Source organism: Asterias amurensis, chromosome 4 (assembly GCF_032118995.1).
Source record: "Asterias amurensis chromosome 4, ASM3211899v1".
In the NCBI taxonomy this organism is placed as follows: Eukaryota; Metazoa; Echinodermata; class Asteroidea; order Forcipulatida; family Asteriidae; genus Asterias; species Asterias amurensis.
Window position 1 is genome coordinate 8,556,261 of NC_092651.1, and position 19,412 is coordinate 8,575,672.

Consider the following 19,412-nt stretch of genomic DNA (forward strand, 5'->3'; position numbering starts at 1 on the left):
CAGTCTCCAGACTCACCGCAGAAAATTCTGAAACGTGTAAAAGTCTTGGAAATTTTGTTTGAACTGTTCATGTGAATTCATTACTAGAATGCATTCAATGCAGTGCAAGGGTACACAGATAAGCTGGGTTAGAGATTAGAATATTAAACTCTAAAAAAAACTTTGGTCTCTCTCTCTATTTGAAGTGCAAAAATTATCCAGTAAACCTCCCTTGCAACAAAATGTGCCTAGCAAATAACATAATGTTTTGACCAAAAAGGAAGAGATATAGTTACATTGTGTACACAAATGGTTCTCCCTTCTTCCAAGAGCGAAATGGCTGCAAGTGAGTTTCCTCAAATAATATTGACCCAAACGAGGAGGAAAAAATTGAGTGTTCCTCAAAGGTGTGTAGAGATCATTTACAACTTCCTATCTTCACTCATTGCTGACATATCAGATCTGTCACTAGAATATCCTAAACAATGACAGCCTCAAGCCAAGATAGTCAACCGCAAAATAAACTTTGACAGCTCATCTTCCCTCTTGTTTATTTTGTATTTAAACAGAACCAATGGGAGACTTTGAGGGTGGTTTAAAGGGAGTGGACACTATTGGTTACTACTCAAACTAATTATTAGCATAAAACCTTTCTTGGTAACGAGTAATGGGGAGAGGTTGATAGTATAAACATTGTGAGCAACTGCTTCCTGTAAAGTAATGTAGTTTTCGAGAAAGTGCGCACATGCTCAGAGCTGCAAAAAAGGACCGCTATGTCTGCTGTCGCCAGTGTCTCAAAAGTCTCCCATTACCAGCTAGACAGGCCTGCAGCTAGATCTATTGTTATCCAAAATGCGAGCACACTTACAGCTACAAGAACAATGGGAAAGTTACCTAAGTTTGCTGACACTTAGCGACTCAAACACTTCAAGTACGTTCGTTTTGTAGTGAAACAAATTGATACTTACGACATCTGTATGGTCGATCTCCGCTCCTTTGGCGAGGAGACCTTTTACAATATCTAGATGACCATCCTTGGCTGCAAATATCAGAGCAGTCCATTTGTCCTGTACAAGAAAATAACAACATAAATAACCACATTTTAAGGCAAAGTATGCATTTGACTTTTTAATGGAACCCCTCAATTGTAATGATTCCTTTATAAATGTACATGTAGATGTATACAAAAAACTGTGCAGATTGCGGGTTTGAATCCCTGTTTATGACACGGTTGTGGCATTGAGCCAGGCACATACCACTATTGTTGCGTAAAAAGTGTGCTCTACCAGCCTGGCTCCTAATGGATAATACCCATGCCTTCATCCATGCCTCCATCCTTACGAACTGTTTAAGCCCCCAGGAGTAGTTGGCAATGTGCCCTGGTGACATTACTGTTTATAGTGTTTCTTTATGCGCCTTGGGTGTCATTATAGGCAGATATGTGCGCTTTAAAAATCTTTAACTATTATTATACTTATTAGATCAGTGTCGGCAGCCTAAATCAGATAGGTGAAGCCCTCACCTTGAAGTGGCCACCTGATGTAAGACGATCATCTCATTTGAAAAACAGAGGGTAAAAAACAAGAACAAAACTTCTATTGATGCTGATTGCCAGACAGACTTACCTCATCAACTGCTTTGATATCAGCTCCTCTGTCCAGTAACTCCTGCACCAGTTCTAGTTTACCAGCTTGGGCAGCACACATCAGAGCCGTCTGCCCACCCTGGAAATAATATCAAAGAGAAATTAAGATTTAGTCCAAAGTGATGAATGAACAAGTAATCAAACCTCTGGCTGATTTGGGACTACTACACTAGATTGTATCTCCACCATGCAAAGTTTCAAATCCTACTCATGTACATGGTGTTACTACAAACCTTTCTAGATTGTATCTCCACCATGCAAAGTTTCCAATCCTACTCATGTACATGGTGTTACTACAAACCTTTCTAGATTGTATCTCCACCATGCAAAGTTTCAAATCCTACTCATGTACATGGTGTTACTACAAACCTTTCTAGATTGTATCTCCACCATGCAAAGTTTCAAATTCTACTCATGTACATGGTGTTACTACAAACCTTTCTAGATTGTATCTCCACCATGCAAAGTTTCAAATCCTACTCATGTACCGTAATTTTCGGATTATAAACCGCGCGGCGTATAAACCGCACTTCCCCAAAATATACAAAAAAATATTTAGGTGTCGGCGTATATGCCGCGCGGCGTATAAACCGCGACCAAAATAAAAAAAAACATGAAAAAACTAACCTCAAAACACGGAAGTGAAGTACGCAAACCTGCCGCGTTACGGGTGATTTTTTTATCTCACACTATCAGTCCTGAGTTATACTTTTTTCCATCAACAACCCTTTTCAAGAATTTGCGATTTGCTGATCGGCTGTGTTGACCATGTTTTGTGAACTTCTTTGGCAACAAACTGTCCGTGAATCAAAGATCGGTCGACAACGCACACCGAGAAATAGTTGAACTTTGCCCTGCATCGCATCGCCCTGTGTTGACAAAAATTGTCCACGTTTGATGATTAGACTGGGCCGCGAGCCTTCAAGCGTTGGTCAGACGTTCAAGCTATTTGTTGTACAATGGGCAGCCGCTCTACTCGATCCGTCCGAAGTCTAGCCAAGATTTTATGAATGGAACTATCACCGGCCAATCAACAACGGCCAGTCATCAAACGGCCAATCACCGCATGCGTACACACAAAGGGGCCGTGCTTGTTTGCGGTCCTCTTTGTGGCGATGTGCAGTGACAGGCGGGCGGCACATCAGGCAGTCTTGTATAGTTGCCGCAAAGTGGGAGTTGCGTCGTAATTAGAGTAGAAATATATTGAAGTTTACACTATTGATCGTAATTGAAATGATCTATTATAGGATAGTATTCTTTTTGTAAGCTGGCAGCACCCCCTTTGCGGGACCACATTATTGTTTGTTGGATAATTATTGATGAAAGTTACAACTGAAAATACGTTTGTTATTGTGATACTGAACAAAACCAATAACAGTTTTAAAAATTGACAAAGTTAAATCCTACTTTATTTGTAGGTAAGTGAGATCGTGTTGCAATAAAAATTAACTTCAGTGCGTTGACTATCGTTTCAACATAGGATTCGTCTGCAGAAGCAGTGATAAAGAAACAGTGCGAAGATTTATATCCAAGGAATCCTTTGCCTTCCGTTTTGTTTAAATAGAAAATAGACAAACCAAAACCAAACAGTCCTTTTCAGGGCTACCACAACACAAACGAGAGTTGTCTATGACTGTTGTTTCTGTTTACAATGTATAAAGGAACATTTTTTAAACATGTAAACAGCTCCTAAAAAAATTCCTTTATAAAATATAAAAGAAATAATAATGGGGACGGCTAAAGTTGTTCCCTCACTTTTATTGTATAGCGGTAGTAATTAAACAAAATGCGCTACCTTATTGTTTGCGTAATCATAAGGACAGGGGATTCACTTTTATTAAACATCGGAGTAGACGGGAAATAAGGTTGAAATGGGTCTTTCAATAAGGGAATTAAAGAAAAGTGGTTGTTTCTCCCTCCCTTTTATTGTAGTCCTACAACGAGGATCCACAACAGATATTGCAACGACGGACGGGCGGACGGGCGGACGGACGTAGCGTGTGTGTAGTAATGTATCTTGCAGCGTGCACATTAAGCACATGTACACATGCGAGTTCGTAAAGCTAGCAATCTGTTAATTGCGCTGCTCAATCTCGAAATTGCACAACAGATGTTGGGGGCACCGTATTGAGCGATGTTCGCCGACGGGTTGCGCTACGCCCTCATATTTGCGCCGCCAGGAAATAAAATTCCCAATGTTACTGGACTCAACAATCAGGGCGGTTTGAAAACGTTTTGTTTGACCCCCGGCGCGGCATAGTTATTCTTTGCGTACGTTCTGCTGTTGCGGTGTGCGTGGTTGACCTGAAGAAACCGCTGGCTGACACGAGTGTAGCCTGGATGTCTGACGTCAGTAAAGATCGTGGGATAAATAGACAGGGGACGAGTCTATTTCGCTGAGACACGAGTATAGCTTGAATGTCTGACGTCAGCATGTAGAGATCGCTAGGATAAATAGACGGGCACCAGTCTAGTCTAACCCGAGTTGCGCTGAGAGGGGGAGCTGAGGGCGGTTGATAACGTTTTACAAAGGAAACACGGAATACAATTGTGGTGGGATTTTGTCATCACACAGGCAGGTTTTTGTTCTCGTTGAAGAAAAAAAACATTATTATTAGAATAGTTTACGAACGATCTTTCTTTTAAAAAATGCCGTTTTTTCTCTTAAATATTTACACGTCGGCTTACAAGCCGCCCGGAGAATAAACCGCAGGAGTTCAAAAAAATGTCAAAATCAACATATAAACCGCGGTTTATAATCCGAAAATTACGGTACATGGTGTTACTACAAACCTTTCTAGATTGTATCTCCACCATGCAAAGTTTCAAATCCTACTCATGTACATGGTGTTACTACAAACCTTTCTAGATTGTATCTCCACCATGCAAAGTTTCAAATTCTACTCATGTACATGGTGTTACTACAAACCTTTCTAGATTGTATCTCCACCATGCAAAGTTTCAAATCCTACTCATGTACATGGTGTTACTGCAAACCTTACTAGATTGTATCTCCACCATGCAAAGTTTCAAATCCTACTCATGTACATGGTGTTACTACAAACCTAACTAGATTGTATCTCCACCATGCAAAGTTTCAAATCCTACTCATGTACATGGTATTACTGCAAACCTTACTAGATTGTATCTCCACCATGCAAAATTGAAAATCCTACTCATGTTCACAGTGTAACCGCAAACCTTATTAGACTCGTTTGATTGTATCTCTACCATGCAAAGTTTAAAATCCTACTCATGTACATAGTGTTACCTTAATTAAAGCTTTAATAGATTCTCCACAATGCAAATGGATGTTATTTTACTGATGAAAAGTTATTTGTACGTAATGAGCGGTTCACAGTTATTGCTTTCTTAACAAGCATATAAAGCGATCACTTTGTCAGACCAAAAAGCTCTAGCCCCCTGTTTCATCACGGATTGCGTGTGAATTCATAAACATGCTTTAAATATCGCAATTAATTCCTCAACTGTCATGTCTGTGACATTATTTTTTATAGATTGCTACAGGTACAAGTGAGCTCTCAGATAGAAAGTGATGAATCTTATTTGATAATGACCTATCCTTCCGTTTTAGTTGTTTAACACCAAATACAGATGCGAGTCACATGCTTGTATTTACATAAAGACTACCTCTGATGATTCGTCTTACTCATACAGTCCAAGCAAAGTCAACAACCCATATCCACTAGAGGCAATAACTTTACAAGCTTTTGACCGTCTGCACTTTTTCAAAGCCATTTCTACCATGCAGAGCCGTGGACAGTTTACAGATATTATTTCAAGCAAACCGGAAAGGAATTTCACAGATTAAAAAATATACTTCAAGTGATTCCATGTTAGTTTAAACATTCTAGGTTTTTTTTAATCGCTGGCAGGTGAATTTCGGTCGTTAGCCGTCGCAGCTGCTGCAAAGTTATTCCCCCTATGGGCTGTGTGGCGAAGACCGAACTCTAAATTAAAGAAATTTTTCAGATACTTGTCAAAGTGTTGATGCTACATTTAAGGAAGGAACAGGGATCTTGAGTTAATTTACTTGTACGTGTGTGTGTTTGCTGATGTGACCAGGGCTTTATAGATGGAGTTTCATAAGCTCACTGCCCATTCTTCAGTTAACGCCAAAATGTTTGTGCAAGTTATTTACTTTAGTCTTATAGTGCACGTATCTACCAATAAGGTACTCACGGCACATGAACAAAAAAACAGAAACTCGAAGACAGGTTTTTAAGATTTGTAATTATGAGACCAATTTCAATCACTACCTGACTAGGGGCGCTTCAATTCGTTGTGACTTTGAGGCTAGTCACAACTATTTTCAAAACAAAAGATTATGGTCGCAGCAAGCACAAGAAGGTAAAGTTCAGGTTGAAATGTGAAGTTTGCTTTGCAACAATACATCACTATGGTTGCAACTTCAACACTAGTCACCTAGGTCAAATCAGAAGTGTAGATAATGAACATGTAGACATGCCGTCCAAGGGCATCTTAAAGACACCAGCCACTATTGGTAATTGTCAAAGACCAGTCTTCTCACTTGCTGTAACTCAACATATGCATAAAATAAAAAAACCGTTAAAATTTAACTCAATCGGTCAGCGAAGTTGCGAAATATTAATGAAAGGAAAAAACACCCTTGTCGCACCAGTCACACGAAGTTGTGTTATTTCAGATGCTTGATTTCAAGACCTCAAATTCTAAATCTGAGGTCTCAAAATCAAATTCGTGGAAAATCTTCTTTCTTGAAAACGACTACATCACTTCAGAGGGAGCCGTTTCTCCCAATGTTTTATACTATCAACCTCTCACCATTACTCGTAATCAAGAAAGGTTTTATGATGACAATTATTTTGAGTAATTACCAATAGTGTCCACTGTCTTTAACAGGATTTTAAATTTAGCTTTTAAAAATATATTTATTGCTGAACCTTGAAATGCAATACAGTTGAGTTAGCATAAGGTACTGAAAGTACAGATGAAAAACCATGATGCCAATCAATGGATGTACATGTGGGAAAGTGTCTGTACATCAATTACAAATGCATTATGTATTGTGTTATGACATAACTGGTGTTAATCAATAGTAATTGCTGTACAACACAATGCGCTGATACCTTTAGAGGAATACATACAACAAAGTGCCCTGCAGCATTGGGAAATCTGAGCACCTCTATCATAACTATAATCAAAACCACATTGTAGAATACATATTGTACATACATGTACATGTAGCTGTGCATGTATACCGGGCCTTCAAATAACCCACGGCACCCACAGCAAATTGCAGTGGTGCCCTTTGCTTTTGCTGTGGTGCCCTTTGCTATGGTGTCCAATCTAAACTAGAATGTTCCTCATAGAAGTGCCCCTTTACCAGAGGGAAAATTGCTTTGCCCCTTCAATAACGAAGTTCAAGACATGAGTGTATACAGTATGTATTTTTGTTTAGACTGTTTAAACTGATGGGACTATTACATGTAGGTCCAATTTATGTTTTCATTTGTTTATCTTGAGCCCACCCAAACCCACTTCACATCATTACATGATGACATGTGAATGAATTTGTCTGACATTAAAAATAACAAACCTTTGAAAAATTTAAACTCAATTGGTCGTCAAAGTTGCGAGAGAATAAGGGAAGAAAAAAACACCCTTGTCTTGTGTGCTTTCAGATGCTTGAATTCGAGACCTCAGCTGACGTCTCAAAATCAAGTCAAATGTTATACATTTTTCAAAAGTTACGTTACTTCAGAGGGTCTGTTTTCTCACAATGTTTTATACTATCAACAGCTCTCCATTGCTCGTTACCAAGTAAGTTTTTACTCTAACAATTATTTTGAGTGATAACCGATCGTGTCCAGTGCCTTTAAGTTTGGTTTCAGGGATGTACTCTGAGGATGTGTGCAGAATGTCGTTACAAATATGTTGTTATACAAATATTGGATGCATATGAGTGCACTGTTGCACAATATAATCATATAATCACATGGTCACATCTGCACTATTCCATTTCATAAGGTGAGGCTGATGAATTGGAAAAGCCAGATTTCACTCTAATATTGGAGTATAGCTCAACTTGACTGCACCATCGACAGCACATAGGATTTCTAGCTCAAAATTTTGAACACAATGATGCGTACATCCCAGATGTCATGCTCCACTTCCGATATCACATTCTGTATCAGTTGATAGATAGTACTCACAAGGCCCATGATGGTGCATATTATTTTCAACAGCTGTCGGGTGCCTATCTTTATGTATAGTGAAAAGACACAAAATTGAGAACTCATTTTGCCAAAACACATTTTACAGACACCCCCTCCCTCCATGTGGAGATTCATTTTGTTCTTTCCTTCGTCCCTGTAATTAAGAACCTCCCAAAGACTTTGCACACAAAAATCCCTATGAAGCACCCCCAGTCTTTAGAATACACCTATTTGAAAAGCGTTCTAGATTTCATACAAGATATAGACTGGTGAAAAAGCTGGAGGTCTAGTGAAATGCCGAGCTAACTTACTAGTCCTACTGACTAGTCACTGAACAAACCCTACGAGCAGAGTAGCGAACAGCAATTCCCACATCAACCATCAAGAGCTACTGGGAGCACGTCTTGATATTGTACTAGGCCACGGCTCTTTACACAAAACCAACACAAGCCAGCCGAGTGTAATGTGAAAGAACAGACAGCATCTATTTTAAGTACTGTGGGGTTGATGCAACTTTGTAACCTTGCACTATGGGTTGTCAAGATGCTTCTACTGTAAATGCCAGCTAAAAATTTCCTGTAGCTAGAAATCCAGCGGTGAGTGCGTATGCTCAAGAATCAGTTATCCCCCAAAATTTGAATCTGATGGACAGAAACGTTTCTCAGATTGTCAATTCCAACTGCAGATTAATCTCCTTCCCCTATGGACAAAACCGCTCCAGATCTTCGGCAATATTTCACAGGTTAGTTTGATGTTATATATCTACAATTTGTAACAAACAGTGGGTTCCAATAGAACCAAACGTATAGAATCCCTTCAAATACTTAGACAAGTTTACCAGACATCTGTGAGCAAGCAGTAGCCTCCATGTTGTTGGTCCATACAGTCTGGCATACATCTGACATCAATCTAATCCTCACGACGACAACAAGACGAGTGTTGTCCCCAAACGCCGTCCACAGAAATCATATACATCCAAACATTCAGAAGTCACATTCCAACTAAATAAAGTGTTGGACGACCACTAATATCTCTCCTACATACACCATTCAAGCTATATTACCACTGACTGCATGAATGCAATTGCATTTTTTTATATATTCAAATTGAACTATTAAGGACCACACGTCATGTCCAGCTGCTAATTTATAATGCCCTGAACGACAAACACTTTTCACAGATTAATTAAAATGTAAATGTACTACTCCCCGGTTGGTAGTGCTTAAAGACTATTGCAGACGACTTACGTTACTAATGATTCTCATTTGCATAAACTTGTTGTGAGGGAGATCTGGTTACGCTTTGTGCTGTATGGTATTTCCTTGTAATGACATGATGACTCAATTAGTGTTGCTCGTTACCCATTTTAAATCAAACCCACCCAATCTCGTTAAAATCCGATCATCCAATCTTGTTAAGCACTTACTGTGTGTCAAGTGGCCAATTAAGATGATCATTCGTATTATGGCAATACTGCATTGGAGTGGGACATATGGTACATGAGGTGTTTTCTGACTTGTTTAGTACGCAACCTGTCATCTATTGTCATGGTTTTGCCAACAGTGGTCAGCGCTGCAAAACCATGACAATAGAACTCAGAATTCCCCAACCATCACTGGCAGAATGTTCACTATTTACGACCATCACACAAAACGCTGAATTAATCTTGCCTGTTTCCTTTGAAAGATTTTCAACAATAATAATAAAAAAAATTAAAAAATATTCGACCAGTAAAAAATAAAAGCTGATAGTTTTCATAACCCAGTGCAAAATAACCGCATTATTTTATTTATTTGTTTATTTATTTATTTATTTATTTGTTTATTTATTTATTTATTTATTTATGCATGTATCATGCTTTGATCTTGAGGTTTCCAGTCACGTTGATCATTTCTGTACGTTTGATACATGTAAACCATGATACCAGTATCATACATGACGTGTAACTTATTCCATCCATAGCAGTGATGTACAATGGACAAAACTAAATGGTAAACTAAAGAACATGCTATAACGTACATTTTGGGTCCCAATGCGGTAAAAGGCTTCCATTCAATTCAATGCACAGAGCTCATATACAAGTGAATACAATCAGTGCACAAATAAAATTGCCCAAAACCACACCAGGGGGGAAAACATTTCCCAATTATTTTTTTTTTCTAAGGACCAGCATAATTTTGAACGGACATGGCCCACAAACTCATTTGGTCTTGTTTTCAGTAGAACAAATTACCAGTCATCAGTTTGGTTATTTCACTTTTATGGTGATTAGGCACCATACCAATTATTGTGTAAGGCACCCAGTCTAGACAACAAGAATCATGAAATGTCTTTCTAATTGGCCATTCAATCTTAATCAGATGCCCAAGGCACAGAAAATGCAATCAAATACAAACACATAAATGGCAATCACAAAATGCAATCAAATCACAAACACAACTCTCAAGTTTCATCAAAGTTAATTTGGACAAGTCAGTCTTGCGGGCATTTAAAAAGTTTTGTACAAAAAAAAATTAAACTGAAAAACAAATACTTTGATTTTGTAAGGTACTTCACAATCCATAGTGAAGGTACAGCATTTGTAAGTGACCAATCCCCCTCTGAGTTTGACTATTTAACAAGGGAAAGAATACATTTTCTAATCACTCTTGATGTTAATGGCAATAATGCCTTTTGGTTAGAAACGTACAGCAGCTTTTGCACCTATAAAGCATTTTGAAAATTGTTTCACTATGTAAAAAGCTAAAAAAAAATTATAGCAAAAATTTGTGTCTGAGATTCCTAGACTGTGTATTCATGTACTGTTAGGCCTGGTTCGTCCTGCGAATGCGATTGCGAGAATGCCCGCTTGCTAGTGGCAGTTTAAATCCTATATTTTATCAGCATTTTGTACATGTTTCCTACAACCCACTTCCTCTATTCTTTTCTTTCCCATCTTACCCTCAGCAATGTATCTAAAAACAACAAAACATGAATGAATAATGAAAATAGTTCAAATTTGCCTGAGTAAAAGTACAGCATACCTCAAACCAGAAGTTTTCGTCCCAGGCTATATCCATCTTGATTTCAGAATGAACACCTTCAACCAATCCAAAGCTATCCAACTAGACTTCCGCAACCAAATCACCACAAATGCATCTATTATCCCCGGAAAAACATTTTCTGTCAAGCAAGCAGGACGTATCAATTTATACTGCGGCTACCAGTCCGGCTACCAGTCTCGTTTCAGACGGAGTTGAGATATTCTGTCTTTAACATCGTGCTGGGGATCGTTTAAAGTAGGTGTGACTTAACGAGACAGTCACCTCCTTCCCCGAAGCCCCAAGAGAGGGCCTGACGTCATTTCAAGTTAAACTCTGGCTTTGCATACATGAAAACTTAATCGCTTAAATCCCATGGCCTGAAGAAATTATGTGTAAATGTTGCCTGTGCTGATTTTTTTTAAAGAGTTTATTGAGCATTAGTTCGTGTTAATCAACATCTTTTGGATTATGTCACATAAACTTTCTCCAACAGTAATTAAAATCACATATGCTAGCAGCTTGTGGAATCCAACACGGGACCTTCTTTACTAACAGTTTGCAGAATCTGACATAAATTCTTTTTAACCATCATTGTTTTGATCCAAAACTAATTTTTCTTTTATTAATTGTTTGTAGAATCCAAGACTAATTGTTCTTTCATAAACAGTTTGAAGAATCCAAAACGGTTCTTTGTTTAACAAAGTTTTGTGGAATCCAACACGATTCTTCGTTTACCTGATGTCTGTAGTCCTTGTAGCCCTCCAAAGTAGTTTGAAATTCTGAACAGTGAGCGCATCCGATGTTTTAGTTCCTACACTACATGAAGGCTATCTTCTTCAAGAATACAACAGTGTCAAAATGTTTCACTCACTCCACAGTAATGCTTGATCTGTTCTGTCCTTGACGTTTATCAACTTAATCAACAGTGAAGTGGAACTAAAGATACACACACAAATCTCCCCAAACAGTATTTGTAGTCCTCCAAACTTTGAAATTCATCCAGAGAGAGAGAAGTGTTGATCATTGTAGATGATAAACTAGTTACTTGTATACATTTCTCAACAAGAAAGAAGTCCACTTAGATAGATAACATCTGAACTTGAAGCTGTGCATACTATTTCCCGTTCTTGATGAAAAAGTTCAGGAATAAAGAGTTGGATTTTCAAAGTCTTTCTCTATTCCACAATACAGTATGGACTTTCATTAAAGTTAATCCATAATGGAAATCTGCACCAGATGTATTGAGTTTCAGAGTTGGAATCGTTTCAGTAAATCTCTGACTCAGCGGGTGAAATCCAGGTACATGTATAGGGTAGTTACTCTCAGCAAAAGGTACGTCTTTGGTAATTACACCCTTCGAAAAAGTTTCCTCCTCAGAAACAAATGAGTCGAGGGAGGAAACGAGTTCTGAAATCATCTGCCTACCAAGAGAGTAAAGATGTTCACAGGATGGAGTTTCGGCTATAGTTCGTTTCAGTCTGTGAGAGCGCGGCATGCACACAATATGCCATGGTCCACGCAGTTAAAACACACTAATCATCAGTCCAATCCAAACAAGCCGAAATGAAGCGTCTACAGGAAAACATTAGAACCAACAACCGTCCTGCGTGCGCACATCTTTAAACGACAACCAGGTCACCACGTACACTGTACCAGTTCGGTAAGTGACTTTACCCCAAGAAGTAGAAGATGGAGAAGAAGAAAAAAGGATAATCGTCTTGTTTATGACTTGGTCCTCTTCAGGGAAATTATCTACCCTGGTTGTAACAGCAGGAGGCTTCTATGGCTTAATCAAAACGAGCGGTATCCAACCCCATGCTTAGCATGCACCTTCAACAGAAGTAACCCGATATTTTATCTCAGTGAGACCACTTTTCCTCGCCAGCGCGGATAGACGATAATTAATATGTACTGAGGAGGAGGGTACGGGTCACATGGAAAGAAAACACTACCTCAGTACTCTTGAATACATCAACTCCTCGTTGGGGGAATAATGGTTTATTTATGCTAGAATTAATAGGATCCCGCCTGGTATCCTGCCTTACGGTTGATCCCGAGTAGTTAAAGATGAATCGGACACCGTGCGGGAAACTAATAGGGGCACACTGCATGAATAGCGTTTAGCGAACAAGGTGGAATTATTCAATAGGTTATCCACTGTGTGGTGGCATACACCACACACTATAATGCTTGGTAATGCCATGAATGCACTGCTTGATACAGTATTGGTGATAAGGTGCAGTATAGCAAATGGACAGGGTAGGGATTACCTGAATTGATATTGCTAGAGTTTTGAAGTTGGAATAAAAATCAGGGAATTAAGGCATCATTAAAGGCACTCCAACACCTTTGGTAATTGTCAAAGACCAGTCTTCCCACTTGGTGTAACTCATGCACAAAATAACAAGCCTGTGAAAATTTGGGCTAAATTGGTCCTCGAAGTTGCGAGAGAATAATGGAAGAAAAAACGCCCTTGTTGAACAAATTGTGTGCTTTCTGATGGTTGATTAAAAGACCTCAAAATCTAACTTTAAGGTCTCGAAATCAAATTCAAATATTCTAAGTGAGAAGTTGCTTTTTTCTCAAAAACTTGTTACTTCAGAGAGTCTTTCTCACACTGTTTTATACTATCAACAGCTCTCCGTTGCTCAATACCAAGTAAGTTTTTATGCTTATATTTATTTTGAGTAATTACAAAACGTGTACAGTGCCTTCAAATGCTGCTGGTACCAATTACCAGGTACTGGTTAGTTAATGTTTATGAGAAAGGAAAATAGCGGGGACCAGAGGTTAAATATATTAAATCTGTATAGTACATTGACCAGTTCAGCTACATGTACATATCATCGTCCATGTGTTGTGTAATGCATGTAAAAGAGCCCAAGTACACTTATCGAAAAGAGAAGGGGTTCGCCCCGGTGTTCCTGGCTCTGGCTGCTGTAGACCTATGCACCGTAGCACCTTAACCCCTTCGCCCCTGTGTTCCTGGCTCTGGCTGCTGTAGGCCTATGCACCGTAGCACCTTAACCCCTTTGCCCCGGTGTTCTTGGCTCTGGCTGCTGTAGGCCTATGCACCGTAGCACCTTAACCCCTTCGTCCCGGTGTTCTTGGCTCTGGCTCCTGTAGGCCTATGCACCGTAGCACCTTAACCCCTTCGCCCCGGTGTTCCTGGCTCTGGCTGCTGTAGGCCTATGCACCGTAGCACCTTAACCCCTTTGCCCCGGCGTTCCTGGCTCTGGCTGCTGTAGGCCTATGCACCGTAGCATCTTAACCCTTTCAAGGTGCTAAATAAAAGGGTCTCAGAAATCATCACTCCAACTCTGAAAGTTTGTACATACTCAGCGCCTCGAGTACCTTGTTTGGTCGATATTATATCATTATATCTGTAATCATAACAGCAGATCTTCTGCAGCAAACAAACAAACAAACATCAAACACCTTAACCAGCATTCCAATGCCATCCCCCTGTCAGTAACAATCTAAAAGAAGCTAGCGCAAGAACATTCAAGATGAAAGAAACGCCTCCGAGGAAAAAAAGAAAAAGAAAGGAAAAAATAAATCCCTAGCCCGTCCAAATCGATCTTGCTAATATTTGCCCCCTCTGCTTCAGGGAACACAAACAGCTGCACAAACGTATTACAAACAATCCCAAAAAGTCAGTTGTCTTTCCTTAATTCGCTTGGAAATGTCAGAACGCTTGACCGAGGGATATTTGTAAAACTGGTCGCCTAAAACGCCTGGATATTAAAACCATTAATAACATCAAGCTTTTTTTGTAATAGGGGGCACGGTAAAGCGAACCTATGCACTTTTCTCTAGATCCCTTGGAGGTAATCGCCAGCAAAGTGACAGCGTGATGCTCCTAAATGTTAATGTAGAGCAGCGGAATTTAGAGACATACATAATATTGTCCTTCTTAAAGGCAGTGGACACTATTTGTTATTACTCAAAATAATTATTGGCATAAAATCTTACTTGATAACGAGTAATGAGGAGAGGTTGATAGTATAAAACATTGTGAGAAACGGCTCCCTCTGAAGTGACGTAGTTCTCGAGAAAGAAGTAATTTTCCACGAATTTGATTTTGAAACCTCAAGTTTAGAATTTGAGGTCTCAAAATCAAGCATCTGAAAGCACACAACTTCGTGTGACAAGGGTGTTTTTTTCTTTCATAGTTATCTCGCAACTCTGACAACCAATTGAGCTCAAATTTTTACAGGTTTGTTATTTTATGCATATGTTGAGATACACCAAGTGAGAAGACTGGTCTTTGACAATTACCAATAGTGTCCAGTGTCTTTAAAGCAAGTCTAAGTTTGTAGAATATATCACAAAACTAAACTTGCTTCATGCTCCTTTTGTTTTGAAAATACTAAGTATACAGAAAAGTTGTCAGACTGCATTCATTAAACAATTAACACATCAAAAGTGTGTGACATTCTCTTCAACTTTCCTTGATAAATTACACAAAATTTGTCATACTACATTCATGAAATAAATCATACAAATCTGCGTTCTGCGGATCAGAAACACCAGAACTAGAGACCAGTGCTCTCAACCGATTAACACGACCTGCAAATCAAAGATCATGACCTCCCTCTTCCACCTTTCTTCACCCAAATTACTGCCTTTTTATTTTATTTTAAAACAAACTCCATACCTCTAACCAGCTGAACTCAGCAACTAACGCATTTCCACCTGATGACGGCCTTCCACTAACCATTGGCAATGAAAGGGATCGGTAACTCTTCAAGAATGACATTATCCGTCCGCCGTCCCGAACAGTCTTTAAAAAACCCTTGCTGTCACTTCGTGGCACGTGCATAAAAGCATCAAACCAAATGGAATTTGTTCCTCGCTAGATCTATTCATCTACTGTTTGCAGGACCTCCATGATAGCAAGCAAGATATATCAGTGTTGCACTCATGCATTGAAGAATGGACTAAATCTCACTGCTGCAACAAGTTTATTCCTCGTTTCCACAGGCAACTCTTGGAACATGCCTTTATACTAAGACATTGGATTTGCGTACATAGAGGTATAGTCTTCCAAAGCAATCCTGAGTATCTACCAAACATGAAGATAACATGGTTACAGAATGAAAAACCTGGTTGGCCTGTCACAACACGTTCCACACAACGATATATCGTTCTGTGATACGGGAATGCGGTCAACGCTTTATAATAATAATTAATAGGGATCCGACTTGTTTGTTTTATGCATACTTTGCTGGCCCCTACAACTCGAGTCAATACAGACTGTCGGCCCAAAATAAAAAAAGAACAATCCCTTCGCACAAAGAAAAAATGGGGGGTCATAATCTAAATCAAATTGTTTACTTCTTACAGCAAAGTCTGATGATGGTAGCTACCGCAACACTCAATGTAAATGACCCTAATCAAACTCTATAATCACCGATCAAAGTTTGTCTCTAAAAATTGTGGTTGCGTTTAACTTCTGGTCCGCAAACATCAAAGAAGTAATTCGGTCAACTGTGGTTGGCTGGCTTTAATGGAATTCTTTGAAATTTACCAATAGAGTGTAAACAATAGTTTGATATCCTTGTTGGACCATCAAATTAGTTTTTATTAAAATAACCCAAATATTTTTCAATAGTTGGACTGACTGACGTCTTTATCAACATATGTTGATGTAACCACACACATGCCCTCATTAATAATGTTACCAGGCTTTGAACTTCGCTCTTAAAGGGGCATAGCAATTTTCTTCTGGGGTGGGCCACTCTATGAGGAAAAATGTAAATTTGTATGAAATTGCTCCATGAAATTGGGCCCCTACCTTTAAAGACAGTGGACACTATTGGTAATTGTCAAAGATCAGTCTTCTCACTTTGTATATCTCAACATATACATAAAATAACAAACCTGTGTAAATTTGACCTTAATCGGTCATTGAAAGCTGCGAGATAATATAATAATGAAAGAAAAAAACACCCTTGTCACACGAAGTGGTGTGCTTTTAGATGCTTGATTTCAAGACCTCCAATACTTAATCTTAGGTCTTGAAATCAAATTTGTGGGAGGGAGCCGTTTCTGACAATGTTTATACTATCAACCTCTCCCCATTACTCGTTTACCAAGTGAGGTTTTATGCTAAAAATTATTTTGAATAATTACCAATAGGGTCCACTGCCTTTAAGCCAATTCATTTTAAATGCCTTTAAATACTTTTTGTTTGTGCTCTGTTTTGCAATTTCATAGCCCTCTTGACTACATTTTGATTAAGTTCAAATGGAATTCTTCTCCCATCCTAAAGGTGTGGTACGTTCGTTCTTGATACATACACACCACTAAATACACAACAAGATCTAGAAGCCTAGCAGTGTGTGCTTCACTTAATTAAAATGCCAATCAAACAGTGACATCTTATCGGATAACTCGTTGGAGTTTACTTCTGTACTCAAACTCAATGTCAGTCACGCTAGTTCACATTCCGAGTTTTTCTAAAAACAAAGTGCATTGAGTAGCCATTCAGAAAAAAAATAAAACATTGTGAATTTATGAGTTAAACAATTCATTTCGATCTCTGAGTTTTGACTTTCAGGGTTTGTTTAATTTATCACAAAGGGCAGACACTGGTCTTTGATACTATTATTTGCCACAATCAAACTAAGAAAATATTGCTGAACAATTTTCTGTTAAGCAGAAATGAGCAGGATGCCAGTCACAAATTGACATGGTAGTTTGGATGGTTACCTTTGTGTGCTTAAGCAGCTCTATAAATCGGGGCCTTTGGCCCAATTTCATAAAGCTATCTAGCAGGAATTTAATGTAGGGCATGGCTTGTATACTATTTCTGTCTCTGCTTAGCACGCTTTTGTGCTTACAGGCTTTATGAAATTGGACCCAGGTGATATGGCAACAATCCCTCCAATCCGTTAGATTGACAATTGAACCTCTAGTTGTTACTATATCAGACGTTATTCAAATTGTTAACTCCCAAATGGTTTATTTAATTTAACAACCTCTGGCCTCCAGATGCAATTTGTCAGTGCAAGTTGGCTATCCCCTATAACACAAATCCTATTAGACCTTTACAGTGTTCAGATAATTGGATGATTAGTGTAATTACATTAAAGATAGCTAAATCTAGCTGCAATAAACTCTATTAGGCCTCGTCCAAGTTGGGGGCTGAGGATGCGGCTATGACTACAACAAGTGTTGAAGCAGATCAGGCCCATACGCCCTTAGCAACAGCCGCTGACACTAACGAGGCACTGTAGCTTGAACATCTGATTTCATACAGCTCGTGAATCCACCTACATGTACCAGCCTGAACAGATGTTGCTACACATTTGATCTCACATTCATTCCACATGGAGATTTGCAGTCAATTCACATGATTGTAGTACACATATTACATGAAAATAATGAACAAAACAACACTACACGTACATGTACATACACATTTGTATGCACACGTGCGCTGCAAGTAGACGCAGACGATCAAAAGTGCAATCCTCGAACCAATCACAACACAGATATGGAAAGCTTACGTCACAGCACATTTTATTCAAAAAAACATTGTATCCAATGAAATCATTGCGTCTGAAAAACCATGCCTGTCTTTATCTGTGAGGATAAAGTCAGGAACCAGTCTCATTTAGGCACAGTTATAGTGTCAACAAACCTCCAGCATGGCAGCGGCCATTTTGTTTTTCTTTCATTACAAATAAATGCAACCACAACAAGACTTGCATGGTTACAAAATTGAGATCTTACTTCACAGAGAATGTAAAAGCCAATCAGTATCCATGCACCACAATGTGATTTATTAAGTCGATGCGATTTATAAAGTCTTTTTATAATAATTGATGAGAAAAAAGTGTCACAATTTATTTCAGATATCACTGTACTGTGAAGTATAAAATCTACTAACCTATAAACCCTGGCTACATGGCAGTTAACAGTTGCATGGCTTCTGACTGGCAAACTAATTGACAATATTGTGTCCTTTATCATGGTGGAGAACCATTAGTGGTTTTCCGACCAAAATATCAACTGCAATATCTGCTAGAATTCTGCAGACTCCATCAAATTCATATAAAAAGACATATTCATGACTTTGTTAGGATACATGTATCACTCTCATGTACCTCTCAGGGTTTCATACTGTAGTAGGGGAACAAGAATAGTGCTTATGGTAGCAGTTCTACATTTTAAGACAGGCAATGAAGTCATGCGCTTGCAGCAGTAATAAATGCTACGCTTGCAGCAGGCAGCATTATATCTTTGCGTTTGCACATAGGTAAACACAAAGTGCATTACATAGATTACAGAGGTTTTGATTGTGGGCATGGTGACACTTTGATTGAACCTTACGTCTCTGGCAGGAACACAAAAACACATTGTTAGAAAATGGTCAGAACGCATCGTCATTGTGGTAACTGTTGTTAGAGAGATTTGGCAAGTCTATGGATTCATTCAGGGAATCAAATAAGTCAACACTCTTGTGCGTTGATGTGGATATAATGAAGGTGGCCACATTTGCCTTCCCTTAACTTACAGATTTTGTAAATTTGAGAA

At 38.9% G+C, this 19,412-nt stretch overlaps 1 protein-coding gene across 2 annotated transcripts in view; it reads right to left on the reverse strand.

Annotated features, from left to right (window-relative positions):
- LOC139935755 (uncharacterized) overlaps positions 1–19,412 on the reverse strand; it is a 190,450-nt gene that overhangs the window by 75,301 nt on the left and 95,737 nt on the right. For both annotated transcript variants that reach the window (XM_071930320.1, XM_071930319.1), the window contains exons 4-5: positions 1,605–1,703; positions 948–1,046 (exon numbers count right to left, since the gene is read on the reverse strand). In XM_071930320.1, coding sequence (XP_071786421.1) covers positions 948–1,046; positions 1,605–1,703 — 198 coding nt within the window. The remainder of the gene's footprint in view (positions 1–947; positions 1,047–1,604; positions 1,704–19,412) is intronic.